Source organism: Macrotis lagotis, chromosome 5 (assembly GCF_037893015.1).
Source record: "Macrotis lagotis isolate mMagLag1 chromosome 5, bilby.v1.9.chrom.fasta, whole genome shotgun sequence".
In the NCBI taxonomy this organism is placed as follows: Eukaryota; Metazoa; Chordata; class Mammalia; order Peramelemorphia; family Peramelidae; genus Macrotis; species Macrotis lagotis.
In genome coordinates, this window is record NC_133662.1 from 34,960,655 (window position 1) to 34,984,343 (window position 23,689).

The 23,689-nt window shown below is 36.8% G+C and overlaps 1 protein-coding gene across 2 annotated transcripts in view; it reads left to right on the plus strand.

Annotated features, from left to right (window-relative positions):
- The window catches only part of EFHC1 (EF-hand domain containing 1), a 93,840-nt gene that overhangs the window by 31,011 nt on the left and 39,140 nt on the right, over positions 1 to 23,689 (plus strand). For both annotated transcript variants that reach the window (XM_074237185.1, XM_074237186.1), the window contains exons 5-7: positions 3,951 to 4,143; positions 12,517 to 12,737; positions 18,655 to 18,795. In XM_074237185.1, the coding sequence (XP_074093286.1) occupies positions 3,951 to 4,143; positions 12,517 to 12,737; positions 18,655 to 18,795 (555 nt within the window). The remainder of the gene's footprint in view (positions 1 to 3,950; positions 4,144 to 12,516; positions 12,738 to 18,654; positions 18,796 to 23,689) is intronic.

Below are 23,689 nucleotides of genomic sequence, written 5' to 3' on the forward strand. Positions count from 1 at the left end.
GTATCTTTCTGTTTTAAGTGTGCCTCTTGTAAACAACATATTGTTGGATTCTAATTTCTAATTTTGCTATCTGCTTCCATTTTACAGATACATTCATCCCATTTACATTTACGTAGTAATTGTGTATTTCTTCTTCCAATTTTTTTTCTTTTAAATCTTTCTCTTTTCATCCTGTCAGTTCTCAGAAGTCTATTTTACTTCTAACAGCTGCTTCCCTTAATCTGTCCTCCATTTTATCATTCCCCTCACCCCTTTTCTTTTCTCCTCTTCCTATTTCCCTGTTGGGAAAATTACATTTCTAATGTGTTTGCATGTATATGTGTATATGTGTATATGTGTGTGTGTGTGTGTGTGTGTGTCTGTGTATGTGTGTTTTCTTTTCTCTCTGAACTAGTTGTGATGAGCAAGGTTAGAAATTGTTTGTCATTCCCTCATTATTCCATTCTAATGTAAAATCTCTTCCTTGCTTGCATCTTTTCTATGAGAAAATTTTCCCATTTTACCTCCCCCATTTCCCAGGTCATCCCTATTTCTCACCCCTTCATTTTTTGTTTGTATTTTGAAGATTGTTCCAATATAATCCACTTGTATTCATGCCTTAGTCTTTTAACTGTCCTGATTATAATAAAGTTCTTAGAAGATAATGTATCATTTTCCCACATAGAAAGGTAAATAATTTAACTTTTCTGAGTCCCTTATGATTACTCTTTCATGTTTACCTTTTTATGTTTCTCATGAGTATTCTGTTTGAAAATCAAATTTTTTGTTCAGCTCTTATCTTTTCATCAGAAATGCATGAAAGTCCCCATTTCATTAAATATCCTTTTTCCCCTGAAGGATTACCCACAGTTTGGTAGATAACTTATTCTTAGTCATAATCCTAGTTCTTTTGCTTTCTGCAATATCATATTCTAAGTCCTCCATTCCTTTAATATGAAAGTTGCTAAATTTGTTTGATTCTGTTTTATAGTTCTGTGATTGAATGATTTCTTTCTGACTACTTAATGTATTTATCTTTGACCTAGTTGCTCTGGAAGTTGGCTATAATTTTCCTGGGAATTTTCATTTTGGGAATGGGTCAGCTAGAGAGTGCAGTGAGGAGAGCACAAGCTCTGAAGTCAGAAGAACCTGAATTCAAATCCAGCCTCAGATATTTACTAACTGTGAACTTGGGTAAGTCATTTCACCTTGACTGCCTCGAATCCAGGACCATCTCTAGTTGTTCTGACCTGTATCTGGACTCAGATGGCTCTGAAGGAGAAAGTAAGGCTGGTGACTTAGCACAGCACCCTGTTATGTCATGGCATTACCTTCCTGATGTCATGGTCTTCTTTGGGAATGAAAGACAAACATTACGACTACCATTTGGGGAACTCTGCCATGGGGTGATTGGTGGATTCTTTCAATTTTTATTTTACTCTCTGATTCTAGGATATCAGGGCAGTTTCCCTTGATAATTTCTTTAAATATAATATCTAATTTCTTTAGGTATACTATTTAGATTTTCTTTGATCATGGCTTTCATGATCAATAGGTCATATATTCAGATAGTTCAGTAATTAATTCTTTCTCCTTAATCTATTTTTATGGTCTGTTAAGATATTCCACATTTTCTTCTTCTTTTTATTATTTTGACTTTATTCTATTCTTTTTTTCTTTTTTTTAGATTTTTCAAGGCAATGGGGTTAAGTGGCTTGCCCAAGGCCACATGGCTAGGTAATTATTAAGTGTATGAGGTCAGATTTGAACCCAGGTACTCCTGACTCCAAAGCCAGTGCTCTATTCACTGAGCTACCTAGCTGCCCCCAGTTCTATTATTTCTTGAAGTCTTCTGAAGTCATTAGATTCATTAGCTTCTACTTGCCCAATTCTAATTTTTGAGGAATTATTTTCTGGAGTGAGATTTTGTGCCTCTTTTACATTCGATTGATTCTGCTTTTTAAGGAGCTCTTTTCAGTGAATTTTTGTTGCCTTTTTTCCAATTTATTGTCTTTCCATAATTTGCTCCCTTTGTTTTCATTTCTTTACCTAATTTTTCCCCTACCATGCTTATTTGATTCTGAAAATCATTTCTTACCTCTTCCAGGAATTCTTGTTGGGCTTGTGTCTGATTCACTTTTTTTTTTTCCTTTGAAGTTTTGCTGTAACTGTTTTAATCTCATTGTTGTCTTCTGAGTTTTGATTGATCTTCCCTGTCACCAGAGTAGCTTTTCATGAGCAACTTCTCTTTGTTTGTTTGCATTGATTTTAGTAGTACAGAAAAGCCTAAAGCTGAGACAGAGCTCTTCCTCCCCCATTCCAGGACAAAGTCAACATTAACATATATTTCCAAATCAAGAAATAAGAGAGAGAGAGAGAGAGAGAGAGAGAGAGAGAGAGAGAGAGAGAGAGAGAATGGAAGTTCCCTAGCTATATCAGACCTTTATCCCAGATTGGTGATCTATTTCTCAAATTCTTTCTCTTATTTTTTTTTTATGTCCAAGTAGTCTGTAGTAAACAAAAAGGACAAAAAAATTACTTTATTTTTTCTGTTACCTTCGTTCAACTATTCTGCATTGTGCTTTTCCTGCACTGGTTCTGGATTTCTCATGAGTAAGACTTCTTACTATACAATATTACTAACCTCTCTTTTGCCTATATTGTTTCTTCTGAAAAAAATATTCTATTGTAGAACCATTTTCCAGATATGGATTTCATCCCACCAAGTTTTAGGGATGAGGTCAAGTTTATTCCTTGTATTAGGATTTCTGGTCCCATTGCCTAGACATTTGGGATTTATGTATAGACATTTGAAACCAAGAGTTTTATTACTTGTTCCTTTTTTTGGATTTTTGTCTCCTGTGAATTTATAAGGGTCCCAACTGCTGTTCTTCTGTACTATAATTGTTCTTTTGATGGATAAACATAGGCAGTCTTATCATTCCTTCATTCTTTAGTTTAAAGACCTTTTTGTTAGATTTGCAAGAAACCCTATAATTACATTCTTAATCAGCCTTTGTTTAGCTGTGTTCCTGGTCAAAAGTATATTATTCCTATTAAGCCATCATCCAAAAGATCCAAATTTTGTTCTCATATATCACCTTCTTAGCCAGAATATCATATCCTAAATGTTTCTTTTCAACAACCTTTGCTTTCAAGGGGTAACAGTAAAGAAGAAACAGCTTTATTCCTATGATCTTCAATTTCTTGCCCAAGATTTCATAATTTTTGGAAATTTTTTTTAGGTTCCTTCAAGCAATTCTGCTTTGTACCCTCATGAATCATCACAAGTGGGTAGTATCATCTGCTTTGATTAATCTTAGGTTTCTCAGTGGGGTCTTGGATACATGTCTCAGAGAGACAATAGGTCTTTCTACTGTTTTTATGAGACACAGATTCTGGCTGTTCAGAGAGGCAGGGACTACTGCTACTTCTCATTGATGTTTCCTCGACACATATAGTCAATTTTAATATAACTTAATTATTAAGATACACATGAAAATAGATAATAAGATACATATAAGAATACAAATGAGAATTCTTTGTACCTCAACTAAATTTATTTACAGATCATTATTTTGGTTTAACTGACTTAGTCTTTCTTTTTAAACCTTTATTAACAAAGGATTCCCTAAGCAGCGGAGAGGAGATATATTCAAGATGAAAATGATGTGGGAACAAAGATATTAATTAAAAATCATATTTAAAAAATTAACTGAGCTGTTTAACCTCTGATTTCTGTATAGAGTCCATCACTATTTCAACGTTTCAAGTGCTATAACAGTGCCTTGGAAGAATTTTTCTTTTCTTAAGCTCATCATGGAGCAGCTATTTTGCCACTTTGATATCTATTGATCTTTATTTGTCTGTATTTAAACCTCAAATGATAAAAAAGGAAAAGGAAACTTTATTCTTAGGGAATGGGGTTTGGGGACATTTACCACTTTAATTTTGTATTTGTATTCCTTCAGGTCCTCCGATTTTATGCAATTTGGGATGACACAGATAGCATGTTTGGAAAGAATCTACACTATGTTATTCATTACTATCTTGCTGATGACACAGTGGAAATTCGAGAGGTCCATGAACGGAATGATGGGCGAGATCCTTTCCCAGTCCTGCTGAAACGCCAACGTTTGCCCAAAGTCTTGGTGGGAAATTCAAGTAAGGGTTCTTCTGGAATTGATTTCTCTTCTGTTATTTGGTTTCTCTTTAAATAGTCAGTTTGTAGTATTCTTTTTTTTAATATCAAAGAAATTGATCAGATGACTTCTTCAGAAAGAAATATATTCCTCCTTTGCCTCCTCCTCCCTCCAGGCAGCATGGGAAAGTTGCTTTTGGTTCTCTACTTTATTTTCCATATCTGTGATTGCTACCAATATGGTATCCAGCTAATGCGAAACATATTTGGGCAGAGAGAAGTATGCTGCAGGATTTCTTTAAATATGGTGAATTAATTTTTTGAAATGAACAAATAATTTGCCATCACTTTATTCTCTAACTCTAGGGAGAACTCCACAAAATGAACCAGTGATAGGCTAGGTATAGCAATCTTATTTTTTGCTCAGAAATTATTGTTACTGCCTTGATTTTTTTTGTTTTTTTTTAGGCCTCTACAATGATTTGGAAAAAAAATTGTTAAAAGAATCAAGGATCTTTCTTCCTGACTGTCCTCTGTTTTTACTTCTCACCCTTCCATTTCAGCCATCTACCAAAAAACAACCTGTATCTCTGTCATTTACCATGTTGCTGATCCCCACCTAGATGGAGTCCCTCTATTCTGGACCTAAAAGAGATCATGTCCCCTGTCTCTAGGGAAATCAGTCAATGTAGTTTTGGAACTGTACTTTAGGACTGGGTTGTCCTGATTTGTGGGCCAGTGAGTACAAAATGCCCAAATCACTATGTACAGTTGGCTAAAGACTATATTTCACATACCATACAGCCATTCATATGAAAAGCCTTATCCCACTCCTGCTTTTTTTTGTACCTCTTGCTCTGGAAACAATATTTTCATTAATACTGGAATCAAATGCTCTATAGGTCCATTCACCATCCCTGAGATTTTTCATGTCAAAAATTCCCTTTTCTGCCACCACTCCCTTTTATGTATTTCCTCTTATAAAGTAAATGTAAGCTACTTAATTTACGTTAAGTAAATGTAAGGTAGGGATGAGCTTACTTATATATTTGTATTTCTAGCACCTATAACATTTGTTGTTGTTGTTTAGTCTCATGATTGGAACGTCATGACCAACTGTTCATGAACCATTTCAGGTTTTCATAGCAAATATACTAGAGTGGTTGGCCATTTCCTTCTCCAGCTCAGTTTGACTGATCAGGAAACTGAAGCAAAAAGGGCAAAGTGACTTGCCCAAGGTGACACAGCTAGTAAGTGTTCAAAGCCAGATTTGAACTCAGGGAGATGAGTCTTCCTGACTCCAGGCCCAGTGCTCTATCTCCTGCACCTCCTAGCTGTCTCACCTATCACAGAAAAGGTGTTTAATAAATCATTTAACATTCTAAAAATGATTTCCTTAATTAGGAATTGCCCTGCTAGATAATGTTGATGGGACAATGTAGCTCTGTAGCTTGTTAAGACAGACCTTACTGTGACAACATCTGTTCTTTCTTCACTGGATTAAAATAGTTATGAGGAAAGCAGATAAAAAGGGGGAAGACACCTGCCATTCATAATCACTTGCCCATGGTAAAAAGGCATCTTTGGTGCACATGCCTGGTTTTGTTGCTGACTTAAGTATTTAAAGAATTTTCTTTTAGTTACATATAATAACCCCAAATCCCTCATTCATAGGTAGCTGAAAATGATCTCTAGAGAGTATTCATTTATCTTCCCTGTATCCTTGGGAACTGAGAGATAAGAAATTCTGGAAATTTCTCCAGAAAAAGATTGACTTTGAGTCAGAGAACCAATAGCAGAGCTGAGAATGTTATGACATTGGCTTCCACAGTGCTTAAGTGAGCATGAAATTAGATATAGTCCCTGCCTAGTGAGGTAACAAAGTTAGACAGATTAGGGAAATACAGATAAATAATGAGGATACACTTAGGGGGAAGAATTAAATGTGAGAGATAATGCAGTCCTTGAAGCACAGAATCTTTTGCAGATTCCAGTTCTATTTTCACTGAGGACTACTTGGTTAATATCTTACAACTTTTTCTCTGGTTTGACTCAGTTTGAAATTTATAGTTGCACAGTTTTCATAAGCTCTACATTCCCACATAAACTGATAGGCAAGTGGTGTGATGGTTCATGTAGGGAGAAAAAACATCATGGCAAGAAAAGAGGGAAAGATCTTGTTTAGAAAATATTTATTATTTAATATAATAGGAAGGAGAAGGCAAAAGATCTGAACTCTGACCCAACAAATGTAAACTAGAAGGATATTATTCTGGGGCTAAAGCAAAAAAAATCATTTGGTCAATGGACCTTGTGCATTCAATACAATTTAACAATTCTCTGTTCATTATTAAATCTAAAAACAATATTAAGAACTGAAATTTATAGCTTTAGCTTTGCAAAGTGCTTTATAATATATCTGATCCTCATTATAATCCTATGAAATATGAAACAGAATTGTTTTATTTTACTGTTGAAGAAATAAAGGCTCAGACTTTTCCATGGTCACATATAGCTATTAAAGGCAGGATTCAAACCCAGGTCTCTCTTGACTTTGAGTTCAATGAATTTTAATCTTATATGCTCCCTGTAAAATCATCATCATCATCATCATCATCATCACATTTATAGGGCAAGCTTTGCAAAGCATTTAGCAATTTATCTTACTCTTTGCAGCCTCCAAGGAAGGCAAAGATATTTAGGAGTTCACCAAATTTAGTTGGTCCTAGATCTACCAAGTGGCACAAGTCATTTTCCTGCCTTGTTACTGGACTCTCCATCTTGGAGCTCACCATATCTAGCAGGTCCTAGACTTATTGTAGCTTCCTGATTGGGAAGGTCAAGGAAAGTTTCACCTAACTAAGCTTGAATCTTAAAGAAAGAGAGGAATTTTAACAGGCAGTGATGAGAAGGGATGAACAAATGTACATCAATAGGAGAGGGTAGGCTGAACTCAGGAGTGTTCAAGGGCATGAAGAAGAGTAATGAGAAATAAGTTTGGACAGGTAGTTTAGAGCCAGCTTAAGGTGGCCATAAAAGTCAGACTGAGGAATTTGTATTTTATCATACAGGGATTAGGAAGCCACTGATGGTTTTTGAATAGAGTAGCAATGATTAGACCTGTAAATTAAATTGGTTATTTTGGCAGCTAAGTAGGAAGCATGAGGTCTAATGGACTGAGTACTATAATGGAATGAGTTGCTAACTGAAGTTACAGTGGGTTGCTTTTGGATGTAGAAAGTTAACTTTTCATTTCATGCCTTCATGCTAACACTTGGCTAGCCATGTTGTAGGAAGGTTCTTGTTTAGATATGATTTTGACTAGTTGACCTCTGAATTCCCTTTCAGCTGCGAGATTCTATGATTTTGGGACCTCCTAGTATCCTAGCTTCTAATACTCTCTCTAAACTGTGTGACTTTGGAAGTCACTTTATCTTTCTGAGTCTCATATTTCTCATTTTTAAAATGAAGGAATTAGAATGGATAGATCTTTAAAGTTCCTTCCAGCTTGTACTCTTATGATCCTTTGAAGGGAGAAACTAAAGGCAGGGAACCAGTTAGGAGAATACTACAATAATCCAAGAGAAAAATGATTAAATCAAATGAGATCCATCCTGAATGAGTAGAGGAAGAGATGGTGAAATGGTGTATGTTGTGAAGGTAACAGCAATTGGATTTGACCTTGATCAGATATGGGGGGTGAAGGGTGGAAGGAGAAGAGAGTCCAAGATTAGTGGCATTTGGGACTTGGAGGCTCTAGAGAATCATTGTACAATCAGCATAAATTAAGAATTTGGAAGGAGTGGTAGATTTTGTAGAGAAAGATGGTTGGTTATGTTTGAGGTGTATTGGTAGAAAATGTCCCATGGAAATTTGACTAGTTGAGTCTAGAGTTTCCTGGAGATGCTAGAATTGAACATCGAGACTACTTCCTTGAGTGGTTCAAAGAGCTCATCTTAGACTTCTCCCAGGAAGGGAGAGACTTGGTATGGGGAAGATTTGAATTGGTTACCTGGAAAGAGATTTCCCAAAATGAGGAATCTCTATAATGTCTCTCATAAACCAGAATTCTTTATCTATACTTCTACATATACTTTGTACCCTTACATATCCTCACATCTGTAATTTTTTGTTTTTCTTCAAAAAACACTCTTATCTGAGAGCTTAAAAATAAAGGTCTAGGGTACATGAGGAAGATTTTGCTGAGGCTTTGGCCAAAGGAAGGAGCCCTAAGTCTTCAAATAGTCACCATGGTGACTATAATAATTCCAGTAGTATTATATAATGGTAGCCTTACCCAAATTGTTTATTTCTAATTTGCAGTATTCATGTTAGTGTATCAAGTGACCTGTTTATTCCTTTACAGTGTGACAAGACACTAAAATACTTTTGAATCCAAAGAATAGATTGCTTGTTGGAAAGACCTTTGTTAATTAGTTTAGGGAAATAAGACTAGTAATATAAATAGAGGAGAGATGCATATAACATCATGTTTATTTAATAAGTTGGCAAGAGTCAGGAAAGTGTGGATTCAAGTTTGCTAAATCACTTAAATCTTCGGTGTCCCCAAGCAAGATTTTTGATGTTTCTGTTGTTGTTTAGTTGTGTTTGACTCTTGTGACCCCTATTTGGGGACTTCTTGGGAAAGATACTGGAGTGGTTTGCCATTTCCTTCTCTAGCTCATCTTAGAAATGAGAAAACTGAAGCAAACAGGATTAATACAGTAATTATCTGAAAACAGATTTGAACTCAAGAAGTAAGTCTCCCTACTCCAGACATAGCACTCCATCCACCAAGCCAACTGGCTGGCCCAAGCATGACTAAGAATTGCATAACATTTGTATCAGTACCCATTTGTATCAGTAGAAGTGGTCCTCCTCACCCCACAGCAACTCTGAGATTGGCAATTCAAAGACTATTTTTCCCCATTTCACAGATGAGAGATAAGATGCTGAGAAATTGTGATATACCAATGATCACATACCTAATAGGTATCAGAGGTGAGATTCAGATCTAGGCCTCCTGGTTCTAAGATAGAAAGAATAGTGAAGCCAAGGTGAAATAAAATAACTTGATCATTCATTTGGCAAATATTTATTATGTGCATAAAAAGTAAAGTGTTACATCCTGGAGGAAAAATAAAGATAAGTAAGTCCCAGGCAATGACCAATAGGAGAAATAAAATATATCCTCAAATAATTTTAATACAGATAGTGTAAGTGAGGCACAACAGATTTGAGAGCTGATAGGAGGTGAGGAGTACCTCCAGCTGGAAAGAATAATGAAGGAGTTGAGCCTGGAAGGAAAGGTTAGAATTCAGCAGGCAGAAGATGGACCCAAGAAGGGTTGAAATTCATTTCAGGAGTGGGGAACAGTGTGAGCAAAGTTATCATGGCAGGGAAGATGCAGAGAGGCAACGTGTCTCAGGACCAAAGTTCAAACCCTGCCTCTGATGTTCTCTGCCTGTGTGCCTTTGGACAAGTCACTTAACCTCAGCTATGCCTCATTTTTCTTATCTGTAAAATGAAGCAGGTGGATTTGCTGGCCTTTATCCCTGTGACAGACAACAGCAGGGGTGAAATCTCATTCTAACTTGGTGCCTGTATGAAACAGAAATCCATAGGATCCTAGCCCTGGAGCTTAAAGGAATCTCAGAAACCAGCAAACTTCATTATTATAGATAAGGAAAATGGGGGACAGCAAGGTTAAGAAGGGGGAGATGCAGTAAAGGAGAATTGACCACAGAGCTTGGAAGAGCCTGGAAGAGTCAGCTGGTCAGCATATTGTAAAGGAAGATAGAGCTTCTATTCTTTGCCCTTTTCTTCCTTTCTCTTGGATGTATGGAGTGGAACTTTGTGGATCTTCCTACAGGCATAGAGGGTGAGAGGGGTGGATAAGGATGAAGTATCCCCCACCCTCAACAATATTTGCTTAACATGGCAGTCATGTTACCTACTGTCTAGGTCAGTTTGAGCTGGGCTTGGGCCCCTGTTTGGCTTTTCTGCCAACAGTTTACTTCATCCTTTCAAAGCTCAAAGTCCTTGAGAACTGAGGACATGTTCCCTCAGTGATGTGTGTGTGTGTGTGTGTGTGTGTGTGTACTATATTAGGAGAGAGATGCTCAGAGAACTCCAGGAAGTATTCTCCTAAATCCACTCCTTGCTACATAGTGGGCATTGGTACACACACATATATACACTACATGTACTGACAAGGGGACTGTCCTGATATCTGGGGAATGGTTGAAGGCTAGCAAGATATATTTGCTCAGAAACAGACAAACCTGAGACATGATGCCAATCTTTGAGTATTTGAAGGGCTGCCACTCTGCCACTGTCATGAAGGGTAGGGAATAAATTTCTCTTGAGAACTAACTCAAAACCAATGAACAGGAGTTGAAGGGAAATAAATCATGGCTTGAAGTTATTGCTGTTCCAGTTGTTGGAAGGGACTTATGAAGCTCTCAGCCCCCATCATTCAGAATATTTGTGTAGAAACTGAATGGCCATGTTTTAGAGGTATTTTAGAAGATATTTTTATATTTCCAGGAAGCTTGACTGCTTCTCTAAGGTCTTGCTTTGACCCTTACACAACAGGCAAATATTCTTCCTTTCCTTTGTAACTTGGTACCAATACCTTGGGGAAAACCCTGATGTTGGCATTGAGGATGCGGTCTTAGATCTGATGCTCTCACTCGTGTGCCTTTAGGCACACACCTCTGGCTCATAGTTCCCTTATGTACAAAATAAGAGGATTTGACTTAATCGCTTCCAAAATGTACACCTTTGATCCTGTGATCTTATTTCATGGTAAACAAATTGTGCTTTGGGGTCTGCCAGGAATGATCCTAAGTTAGTATTTATTTTATGTATGAAAAGATATTTTTAAACCATTAGGTACAATTTTTAAAATTTTTAAAAATTTCTTAAATTGTGATTACAGTTCAATAGATGAAAATATATGCATGAATGAATGAGTAGGCATATATTAAGAACTTAAATTCCAGACCCTTTGCTATATATTTAAAACAGGATGCAAAAACTGAAACAGTCCTTCCCTCAAGGAATCTATGTTCTGCTTGGGGCAGCATAATACAGCAGAGTGGTGGCCAAGGGGAGGGAGTTTTGGCTTGGGGAGTCACTGATCTGTAGGACAAGTGTTGAAGCATTGGCAATCTTGATTTGATTATCAGTTCCAGAATGAGTGGCATGGTAACAGGAGGGGAAAATCTTGAGGGAGGAAGCCATTGCAATAGTCTTGATGAGGAACGATAGAATCCTTAAACTTGGATGGTATCTACATGAGTAGAAAAAAGGGGATAATTGTGAGTCATGATATGAAGATAGAATCAGGATTTACCAATTGATTAGATATGTGGGGAGAATCAATCAAGAATGAATCTTCGATTGCAGAGCTGGGTGAATGGAAGGATGCATGGTATATCCATGACAGAAATAGGGATGCTCATAAGCTGGGTCATTTTGGGAGGAAGATAATGAATTCTGTTTTGGACAGGCTGAGTTTGAGATACTGATAAGCCATCTGACTTGAAATATCTGATAGGTATTTGGTAAGTGGAACTCAGGAAAGAGACTAGAGTTGAATATATAGACTTTGGGGCCATTTGCATAGAGATGATAACTAAATCCATGGAAATTCATGGGAGAGTGTAGAGAGAGAAGTGGGCCTAAGTCTGCTGCCTTGGGAGTGGTACACCCAAAGTTAGGGTGCAGGATTAGAAAGAGATCCAGCAAGAGAGACTGACAGATCAGACAGATAGGAAGAAATAGACATATAATGAAAATTGATTAGGGGAGTCTCCACAAGGAAAGGTTAGTCAATAATGTAAAATGCTGTAGATGAGATCAAGGATTAAGAATGAGAAAAGGCCATCAGACCTGGCAGTTAAGAGATATCCTTGGTAAGCAGTTTTAATGGAATGAGGAAGTCAAAAACCATATCACAAAGGTTTGAGGAATGAGTGAGATGAGAGACAATAAAGGCAAAAAAGAAGAAACATCTGAATATAAATAATCTTGGTTCATATGTAGACACAGATGTCTAGGACAGGATAATAACAGGATTATTAAAGCCATTTAATTGAGCTAAGTTTTCCTTCTAAACTCACTTCAAGTACTTTCTGTATAAAGATTGTCTATCTTCTGGCTGCTAGTACCTTCCTCTTCTCCTTTACATTCAATTTATTTTATGTACACATTGATTCTCCCAATAGATTGGAAGTACCTTGAAAGCAGAGATTATCTTGTTTTTGTCCTCATATTCCCAGTTTCTGGCATAGTGTGACAGTGGGCACTTAATAATTGTTTGATGATTGAACATCAGTCCTTTCCCTAACTCATCCTTTTATTTTTCTGCCTCCCCATTTTTACATTAGAGGATAGTCCTCCATGTTTCCTGGAAATTTCTCATCAGGATGTACAAGAATGGTTCTCTGCCAAAGATTTTGTTGTGGGTCAGCCTGTTACCATACTCGGACGGACTTTCTTCATTTATGATTGTGACAAATTCACTAGAGACTTTTATCGGGATAAATTTGGGTTTCCTGAATTCCCAACTATTGATGTGAGCCAGAAGCCACCACCTCCCATAAAGCAGGTAAGGGCACATCAATTTTAGTGAAAAGAGAACAAACTCTTTGATGTAGACATTTTAAAAGGACTTTTAAAATTTTAGACTTCCAGATCCTATCAAAAGCCATCAACTTCAAAGAAATTTAAGCATTTAAAATAATAAGGATGCTATGGAAAATAATATAGCCTTTCATTGGTATTTTTTTTTCTTAAGAAGTTAACTGCTCTGTTGTTGTTCATTCCTTTCAGTTGTATCCGACTTTTGCTTCATTCCTTTCAGTTGTATCCGACTTTTGCTGACCCCATTTGGGGTTTTCTTGGCAGATACTGAAGAAGTTTGCCACTTCCTTCTCTGGTTCATTTTCCAGATGAAGAAACTGAGGCAGACAGGGTTAAATGATTTACTTAGAGTCATACTACTAAGTGTCTGAGACCAGATTTGAACTCAGAGTTGTCCTGACTTTAGGCTGGTAGCCTAACCATGGTACCACAAAGTTCAATGATTATAGTTCACCACAAAAATCCATATTGAAGTAAAAGTTCATGGTACTTTTTTTGTTTTCGTTTTTTGCAAGGTAGTGGGGTTAAGTGACTTGCCCAAGGTCACACAGCTGGGCAATTAAATGTCTGAGGTTGAATTTGAACTCAGGTCCTCCTGACTCCAGAGCTTGTTGCTTGTTTATTGACTGGAGCTTGCTGCCCATCCCTGAGGGGACTAAAGGCTTGTGAAGGGAGTTGGTTGGAGATTTTTTAAAAAAAAATAAGTTTTTCATTGACTGAATTCTTGATTTTAATAAACATTCTCATTACAATAGCAACCTCTGAAAAAAGATTAAATTCAAAATACTTTAGAACTACTTAGGGAGCCCCAAAACAACAGAATGTATAGTAGTTAAGATATTTTTCACAAGTGTGTCATTGTCTTATCCTTATTTTATAAATAATGCTGTTGAAGGATAAACAACTTATTCAGGATTATTGCAAGCTCTAAGTAAAATTCTATTTAGCATTCATAATAGAATTACACAATGGATTATTTATACATGCAATCACATCATATGTTTGAATTAAACAATATTATGATGATGAAAATGTCTAACTAGTATTTGAGGAAGAGTAGGAAAAGATTGAGAGCAGTGTTCTGTGTTTTCTTGGATTCCATTTCCTTTGAGCAAATGAAAATTTCCTAACTCTAAAACCTTCTCCAGAGCTTTTCCTGACTTCCTCCTACTTTTGTGCCTCACACTCCCCCTTCTTATTCATTTTCTAGGTATAGGAAGGGGTAAGAGAGGGCTATGAGAAAGAATTTTTCTAGTAATTTTTTTCACTTCAGGCTCTTGCTAAATTCTTTGTTGGTCTTGCTATGATAAATTTTCTATGATGAATAATCCTATATAAACACCTTTTCTGAGTCCTACCCATGGAAACAGAGCATCAGGATCAAGAATTCCTTGATAGTTTAACAATTGTACAATCCCCAACCCTTGTCTGCCCATTAGTTCATTTTTTCCTCAATCCCTGAATTAGATTGGCCTGGAAATGTACAGGGTTAGAAGGTAGTTCCTTATATATTCTGATTATTCCCTCTAAAAGACCTCACCTAAATAGAATAATATAGCACAGAAAAATATTCAAGAGCTTAGTGGAATAAAAATTAGATTTCCCTCCGAGAATCAGAGTCATTCTTTTCAGTGATTAATTCACTAGAGAAAGGAAGAGTTTTAGTTGTGTTTTCTAGCTTTTACACTTTTCAAGAGCAAATTCTAGCATAGTACACATTATAACAAAATTCTGCTTTAGCAAAACTTAGACTGTGGAGTTAATCGTGACAGGATTTAATGTGTATGTGTATTTGTTAATAATAATTCATTGCAAGTGACTTCTTTCAGAAGTCACTGTTAAAGGCTGCATAAAAGTGGGTAAATATAGAAAAATAAATCAGATTTAAACCCAGGTTAACAGACTCTAAATCCAGTACTCTTTTTCATAGTACCTCACAGATCCTTCATAGATTGTCTACTCAGATTGTTGGAAGAACAAAGAACTATCCTAATTATAGTCCCCCAAAATAGTCAGCACTAAAGCATACTCAGCAAATCATGGTCCTTCAGCCTTGAAAATGGATTGAAGGAACCCACTATTTTCCAGGGTCTACCATTTCCACTTTAGGATAGCTCTCATTGTTAGGAAACTTGTTCTAACCTCAAGTCTAAATTTCTTTTTTGCGACTTAACTTCCATCTTTCTTAGTTCTGCCCATAGCTATCAGTGCTTTACTTAAGTTTTCCATTTTCAGTTCACAGAGTGGACATTCTTTGAGAGCAGTTATTGCTTCTATTTTTTTTTTTTTTTTTGGTCTTTAGTTCACTAAAGCCGGATACCTTGCCTTGCATATGGCAGGTACTTTAAAATGGATAATGCATCATATATATTTCCTGAATGATGGAGTTTACACCATTTCTTGTGCTTAAGTCATAATTGGCAATATGTTTCATCTTGCTTATGCCTACCATATGCTTCCCTGTTGCTTTTTGGGTCATAACTAATTTTTATTCTTTGGAAATTGGTATTCAATTATTTGTAACCATATGGCATCAACAGAAGAATATTGGTGTTTAAAGTTTTTTTGTTTTTTTTTTGGTTGGGGAGCAGCTTGGGATTATTGAAAACCCTCTTTAATTACCCAAAACAATCTCACCTACTCTCTGTTTTCTATTTAGTTGTGTGCCTCAGCTCCTTGTCCATCTGCAGTACCTCTATGATACATGTGCTAATGGACTTAACCCAGCAATTTTCCCTTCCAACTTCATGTCAAAGATTGATAGCAAACAGTCAGTTCATTTCTTCCCCATGTGAATATTTTGGGCCAATCACTTTTGAATCATAGTAAGTCTCAATGACTTCCTTTGGGTATTTTAACGTTTTAATATTCATGGATACTAGTAATATACTCAAAAACTCAACCATTAGTCTACTACAAGCAAAACACTATGCTAGACTCTGAAGAAAGGGAGACAGATGAAGAAAAACAAACCTTCTCACTCTCAAAGAGTTTATATTCTACACAAGTGGAAATAGTAAAAGGAAAATTAGATATAGAGAATCTCAACATCTGGGCAGATCAGGGAAGGTATCAGGCATGGAAGACTTGAAACAAGACAAAGATTCTGAGAGGCAGAGATGAGTCATGGGGGATGGATTATGTGGGAGATTAAGTATTGACTAGTTATCTAATTTTTCTGGAAAATAGAATTCCTGAAACAGAATAGTAGAAATCTTGACTCATAGAAAGATGAATGAGAGTAAGAATGTAGAAGGCTTTAAATGTAATATTAAGTGGGTTTTTAAAAATTTATCCTAGATACAGTGGGAGGAGCCACTGATGGTTTTTGAGAAGTAAAGAAAACAAAAGAAAATATGCTGTACCTTTGTCTTAGAAACAGTTTTAGAAGTTTTGTGAAAGGTGAATTAGGGAGAGAGAATTGAGGAAAGGATATTTGTTAGGCTATTACAGTAATACCAATTAAAAAATGAATTAACGTAATGACTGTGGACAGAAGGAGATAATGGGAGAGAGATGTTTGGAAACTAAAATTTAGAAGACTTGGCAAATGATTTGATTTGGGAAAGGGGTCAAGTATAACAAATAAAACCTGAGAGATGAGTCTGAGAATATTGTATTCTCAACAGAAACAGGCAAAACTGAAGACAAGTGGTGGGGGGAAGAGTTTCTCTTTTGGTTAATTTTGAGTATGAAATGGTCATGAGACAATCAAGGAGGATATATCTTATACAGTTGAGAAATGATAGTTCCTGGATGAAGTTCAGGAGAGATTAAAACTCAAGATAAAGATTTGGGAGTCATCTGGTGAAGGCAATACTTGAACTCATCAAAGCTAATGAGATCTCTAAGAGCACATTGTAGATTGTTGGTGGAGCTGTGAACTCATCCAACCTTTCTGGAGAGAAATTTGGAACTATGTCCAAAGGGCAACAAAAATGTGCATACCCTTTGATCCAACAATACCACTACTGGATCTATACCCTGAAGCCCTTTTTGTGGTGGCAAAGAATTGGAAATCAAGTAAATGTCCTTCAATTGGGAGATGGATTAGCAAACTGCGGTCTATGTATGTCATGGAACACTATTGTTCTATTAGAAACCAGGAGGGACGGGAATTCAGGGAAGCCTGGAGGGATTTGCATGAACTGATGCTGAGTGAGATGAGCAGAACCAGAAAAACACTGTACACCCTAACAGCAACATGGGAGTGATGATCAACCTTGATGGACTTGCTCATTCCATCAGTGCAACAATCAGGGACAATTTGGGGCTGTCTGTAATGGAGAATACCATCTGTATCCAAATAAAGAACCATGGAGTTTGAACAAAGACCAAGGACCACTTCCTTTAATTTAGAAAAAAACCATATCTTATTTTCTGATCTTGTTATCTCTTATACTTTATGTTTCTTCCTTAAGGATATGATTTCTCTCTCATCACACTCAATTTGGATCAATGTATACTATGGAAACAATATAAAGACTGGCAAATTGCCTTCTGTGGTGGGGGAGGGAAGTAAGATTAGGGGAAAAATTGTAAACTCAAAATAAATAAAATCTTTAATAAAACATTTTTAAAAAGAGCACATTGTAGAAAGAGAGGCAAAGAAGGACTCAAGAAGGAACTGTGAAGAACTCACATTCTTAACTGGGTAGGAAACACCTGAAGAGTAGTCTGACCAGGATGCCAGGAAAACTAGGAGTGAGTATCATTACAAAGTCAAGGGAGTAGAGAATGTTTAGTATGTTGAGGAATGAGAAAAGACCATTGGATTTTTGAAAGTTGATAACTTAAAAAATAAAGTGATGAGATCACAAATCAAATTAAGAAAATTAGCAGTAAATGGGTAGTGTTGAAGTGGGAGCAATGAGGTCACATAGCAAGCTAAATTGGACTATCCATCAATTGTATATGTGTATGTAGCTATATACATATATATATATATATATATATATATGAAATGTGTGTATGTGTGTGTTAAATCTCATCATAATGAAGTGAATGGAATTTTTACCTTGGTAGAATTTTATTAAAATATATAATATAAATTAAATTCCAAACCTGGAAGACCTGGAAATACATCTCATACCTTTCTTCACAGTGATGAATTGATAACTAAAAAGAAATAACAATAATTCTTTATTTTTATGTAAACTGTGTTTTGAAGTTTGGGGCATTTGGTATACCAATATGTATGTAAGAGGAGGCTCCTAATTGGTGGAAATAATTAATATAGTGTCTGGAACTACATGTCTCTTCTCCTAAAAGCTCTCACCAACTCTATTTTTCCCATAGGAATCAATCAATAATCAATAAACATTAAATGCCTTTTATGTACAAAAGGAAGCAAAAGATAATTCCTGCTTTCAAAGTCACCAGACACATATCTGAGATTCTCCCTTGGTTGGGCATATCAGAACTTGAGGTATCCTGGCATAACCTTGGAGAGCTCAGGCTCATCTTCACTCATGATGGGGTCTCTGGAGAGTGTAATAGAAGGCAATCATCCAACAAGCTTATTAAGCCAAGGGGCACAGTGGATAGAGTGTGGGGTCTGGAGTCAGGAAGACTCTTTTCCAGAGTTCAAAACACTAATTAGCTCTATGACCCTGGGCAAGTCACTTCACCCTGAGTGCCTCAGTTTCCTCATCTGTAAAGTGAGCTGGAGAAGGAAATGACAACTCACTCCAGTATCTTTGCTAAGAAAATCTCCAGTAGAGGCACAAAGAATTGGATGTGATTGAAAAACAACTGACTTTGCATTAGGGATATAAAGAAAGGCAAAAACATGGTCCTTGTAAGGAACTTGTATTTTGGTAGAAGTTAGTGTTGTTCTGTTACATCATGATGATCCATTCTTGCCTTCCACTTTTCTTCAGGTATTGCCTCCTTATAATGGTTTTGGATTCATTGAAGATTCTGCTCAGAATTGTTTTGCTCTAATTCCAAGGAACCCCCCAAAAGATATTATCAAGATGTTGACAAATGAGCAGAAGGTGCTTCGCTACATGGCTGTGCTGGTGAGCATGGTATTCTTAGAGTCCTTGGACCATGGCTGTTCACTATGTGATTCAGTTGTCAATGGGTTTACATATCAAAGTAAATAAACTTAATCTCCTTGCCTTCATACACATCAGGTAGTATTATTTCCATGGTACAAGTGAAACATTTAGAATTATTCGTATAATTACCCCAAAGTCATAGTTCTTAGGACAAGTTGAAGCCAAATCCTCTGCCTTCTAGTCATGTGTTCCTTTCTCTTTACTCTAATTACCTAGAGATTAGTCTTTATTGGGGACTGTCTCCTCAAAATTACTTGATACCATGCCATTTACAAATGGGGTTTTTAAAATGCCTTTTGAAATGATCATGATAGGATTTCCTGCCCTAGATTCACTCAAATCCTCATTTCACCAGAATTTATTTTCCTCTTGTGTTGTCCATGTTGGGATATAGACAGATTTAAAAACAAAGTTGAAATTTGGATGATTTGAAACAGCAAATAATAGTCGCCTCTAGAAAAGATATCTAATGTACCAATGTGATTATCAGGTCTGGGACCACAATTTATTTCTTCCACCATTGAAAATGCTTAAACATAAATGTCATAGAAGCATTCCCAAAACAAACCCAGAAATATAAAACAGTAGCACACATATTATATTCTCTGGCTGACTTGAACTGAGAGAAGAAAACAGCAAGCAGGAAGGTAACTGGGATTAAGATTTATCTAGGCAAACACATAGCATAGCTGTCTCCACTGCTGTTGGTCCAAGGGAGGGTAGAGAAATGGCCAACCTGCTGTTGCAGTAAGTAAAGTATGATAAATGAGCTGGACTTCTTTCTCCTCATCAAATGAGCCTCTCTTCCTGACTCAATCACCAGCCATCTTTGACGACCTCCTTCCCCTACTCTAGTTATCATCCTAGGCATCATCTTGGCCAAGGGGCTTGGCCTGGCATGACCCTCTCCAGGGATTATCCTTGCTTTATGCTGAACTTTGAGGAATTCACCCAGATAACCATTGAAAATGAAGTCTTGCTCAAAGCATCACCATTAAGTACTTAAAGTCAAAGATCCATATCAGAATGTCAAAATTTAAAGGGATTTGAGTCATTATTTGGTCTGTTTTGGTCTGTTTAATGGATTTTATAGATGATGTCATCAAGGGCCTGGATAAGAAAAAAAAGTATATATATATATATATATATATATATATATATATATATATATATATATATATATATATATGCATATATATATATATATATAAACCTGGAAAGAGACCAGGACTGTTGTGAGGATGGAATGAATCACTTTGAAAATTGTAAAGCATATGAAGATTTGGAGTCATTAGGCCAGAAAGGACTTAAGAGATGATTAAGTCTAACCCCCTTCATTTTACAGCTGAGGAAGCAGGCCTAGAACAGAGGTCACCAGACTAGGTAATGGCAGAGCCAAAGCTAGAACCTAGGCTCTTTGATTCCTGGGTCCAGTTTTTTTTTGGGGGGGGGGGCTTTATTTACCAGGTATCATCATTATCAGTATTAATGTTTAAGTTGAGGAGGAAGGGAAGGCAAAAAAGATGACACTGGAAATGATAGCTTCCATGCCTGACAAGCCTGCAAAAAAACTTCTAAAAATTAATTAGCAAAGTGGACAGAGTGCTGAGTAATGACAGAGCTGGTTAATTGAGCAGAATTGATCAATTAAACTTATCTTGACCGTGGGACAGATTCTGTTTATGTCTCAATCATCCTGCTTATGAGTAAACTGAAAAAATGTCATCCAGATCAATTGGTCTAAGGAGTTTGCTCAAAACTACTTCCAAAGGCCAGAATCTCCTTGAGCTCAGTACACACAAAGTGACGTTACAGGGAGACTTCATGACAGTATGAATGCTATTGACACATTTTCCCCCAAAAAAACTAGTATAATGAGATTGAGTATATTTATTAAATTTGAAGAATAAGTTGGGGGAAGAAGTCAGAAGCCCACAGACAGGGAAAAGGAAGCAGCAGCATGTGGATAGCACATTAGAAAATAGGATTAGAATTCAAATAGTCTTGGTAAAATTGGGAAATGATTTAAAATAAAGAGAATGAAGTTTAGTAAGGACTAGTACTCTAGTACTTTTTTTTTAGGTTTTTGCAAGGCAAATGGGGTTAAGTGGCTTGCCCAAGGCCACACAGCTAGGTAATAAATGTCTGAGGTGGGATTTGAACTCAGGTACTCCTGACTCCAGGGCCGGTGCTCTATCCACTGTGCCGCCACCTAGCCACCCCTCTAGTGATACTCTTAAGAGGATAAAACAAACAGCATGATTCCAAGATGAGGATAATTTCCTTTGTAATATTAGGGCAGAAAAAGTCTTAGGTTGAGAGAGGAATTGATGGCAGTGAATTAATCATAAAGAGCTGCTAGGGTACATAAATGTAGTTCTGAGCTCCCAAAACAATGGAATGTGGAGAACTTGAAGGTCTAGAAGTGAATCATGTGATTAAAAGATTAATTAAGAATATTTATGGAGAAATGTTTAAGGAAGTGGAATTTTCTGTAAGCAAAAACATCATGACTCCCTTAAACTATAAAAGAAGTTACCATCTAAATCACTAGTCCTCCAAATGTCTTTGATCATGAATCACTATCAGGTAATTTTTTTTAAAAACAAACATACTCTATATGTTTTATTTATTCACAAATCAAATGTGAAATTGAAACAAATTGCTGAACAACAATAAATATGTTCACTAGAAAATTTACACAAAAAATAGAAATTTTGAAAAGATTGAAGTGAAATGAAATGAAATGAAGCCAGTAGAGTGCCACTGGTTTGAGTTTAAGGAATGACATAATCATTTCTAGGGCAGCTATGTGGTACAGTGGTTAGAGTTCCAGGCCTGGATTCAGGAAAGTTTATCTTCCTGAGTTTAAATTTGGTGTCAGACACTACCAGCAAGTCCCTGAATCCTATTTACCTCAATTTCCTCATCTATAAAATGAGTTGGAGAAAGAAATAGCAAACCTCTCTTTGCCAAGAAAAGCCTCAGTGGAGTCATGAAAAGTTGGATTTCACTGAAATGACTGAACAACAACAGTAGATGGTTTCAAGTCTGTGCCTTTTCACTTTGATAACTTGAAGACCACAGTTAGGATGCTATTTTAATAGTCCAGGAAAAGCGTGATAAGAGAAGTAGATGATGCAAGAGCAGATGTAAGGGCAGAGTGAGGAAGGGAGGATAAGGAGTTGAAGGCAACACCAAGATTGTGAACCTTGGAAGATCAAAAACAATGAGAAACACAGAAGTCTAGAAGAGGGGTGAATGTTTGGAGAAAGACGATGTTATGAGATTAGCAGTACAGATTATAATCCATGTCTGTTCAGTTTGAGACCCACTCTATTCCATCTCAAATGAAAAGGGATGGGATGGGAAGTCTTTCATACTGATCACTGTCCCTAGACAATAGAATCTTACCTCTTAAGTGTGCTGTCACATCCATGAGATGATTTGAGGGATAGCAGGTAGGGAGGCTAAGAGAGGAGGTTTGTTCCTAAAGGCATCTGCTGTTCTTTTGCAGTGGGGATCTTAGAATTGGTCAGTTTATAACTGCCCTGAAGAGCCACTGCCCACCTCCAGGTTGGGAGGTTAGGAGCTTCCACAGCAAAGGGAGGGGACTGATTAGAGAGAATTGTTGGGATAGTTACATTAGAAATAAACCCCCATCTCTGGGGAGGTTAGGAAATGACTCATTTTCTATCCTCTAATTGGTTGATCACCCATGCCTTATGTTCTGTCCATCACTCTCGGAAAGGCTACTGTCCACCTTTGCAGAGATCATTGATTTAGATAAGTTACAGTGACCTTCTTTCTTCTGCCTTCAAAGACTGATCAAGAGGAAAATAATGATTAAGTTTTTTTGCCAGCTTAAAGGAAGTTTCTTATGAGGAATCATTACCTTTAGAAGGCTTTCCAGGAAGATATTACCCAAAAAGTGGAATCAAACCACTCTGTCGCTAGACCACTACAGGTTTGAAGCCTGCACCACAGATCACCGAGGGGCTGATTCCTGTCTGGCCATTGGACCTAGATGGTTCTGGAGGAGAAAATGAGGCTAGTGACTTAGCGTAGCATCCCCTCACTCAAATCTAGTTCATGTGCTTGTCATGGCATCACCTCCCTGGTGTCATGGTCCTTTTAAAGAATGGACAAATATTATTCACTCTGTAGAAGGCTTAACCAAGAGACATTGAATGATCACTGAGTGATATAGTTTAGGGGGAGGTTAAGGATTCTACATTAATTTTTTCTTTGAGAAGTTCTGTTCTTTCAAGGAATACACATGTACCTATGCTAATTCTTATTTAGGGTTCTGATTGCAAAAAAAAAATGAGTAGCTTCATCTTTAAGAACTGAAAACATGAATTAGGTACTTACTATAATCAATCTCTAGCTATACATCATGTGGCTTTGGAGAACTTGTCAGTACCAAAAAGATGGGTTTTGTCCATCCCTTGCACAATCCTTAGCTAGAGGATTCCTGCTTAAACATCCAGTGACCTGGTAACCCCTTGATCTGTCAGGATTCAAGGGGAGTCATTACCCATCTAACTAGCCACTAAGTGATTGGTGTTCTGAAGGCCATTTATATTTGTGGAGTAATAATGAAGGCTGATATTTTTGTAGACATTCTCAAAAGATTCTCAAAACAACTTTTTATTCCTGTCTTATTATTATTATTCCTATCTTAAAGACGAATATCTTTAAAGAAGAAACCAATGCTAAATGAGGTTAAATGATTTATCCAGGTTGACATAACTGAGGAAGAATGGGGTGGGATTTGAACCCAAGGCCCTGCTGACTCTGGTCCAGTGCTTTTGCCATGAAACCATTCAGCTTGTAATCCTTAGCCAAC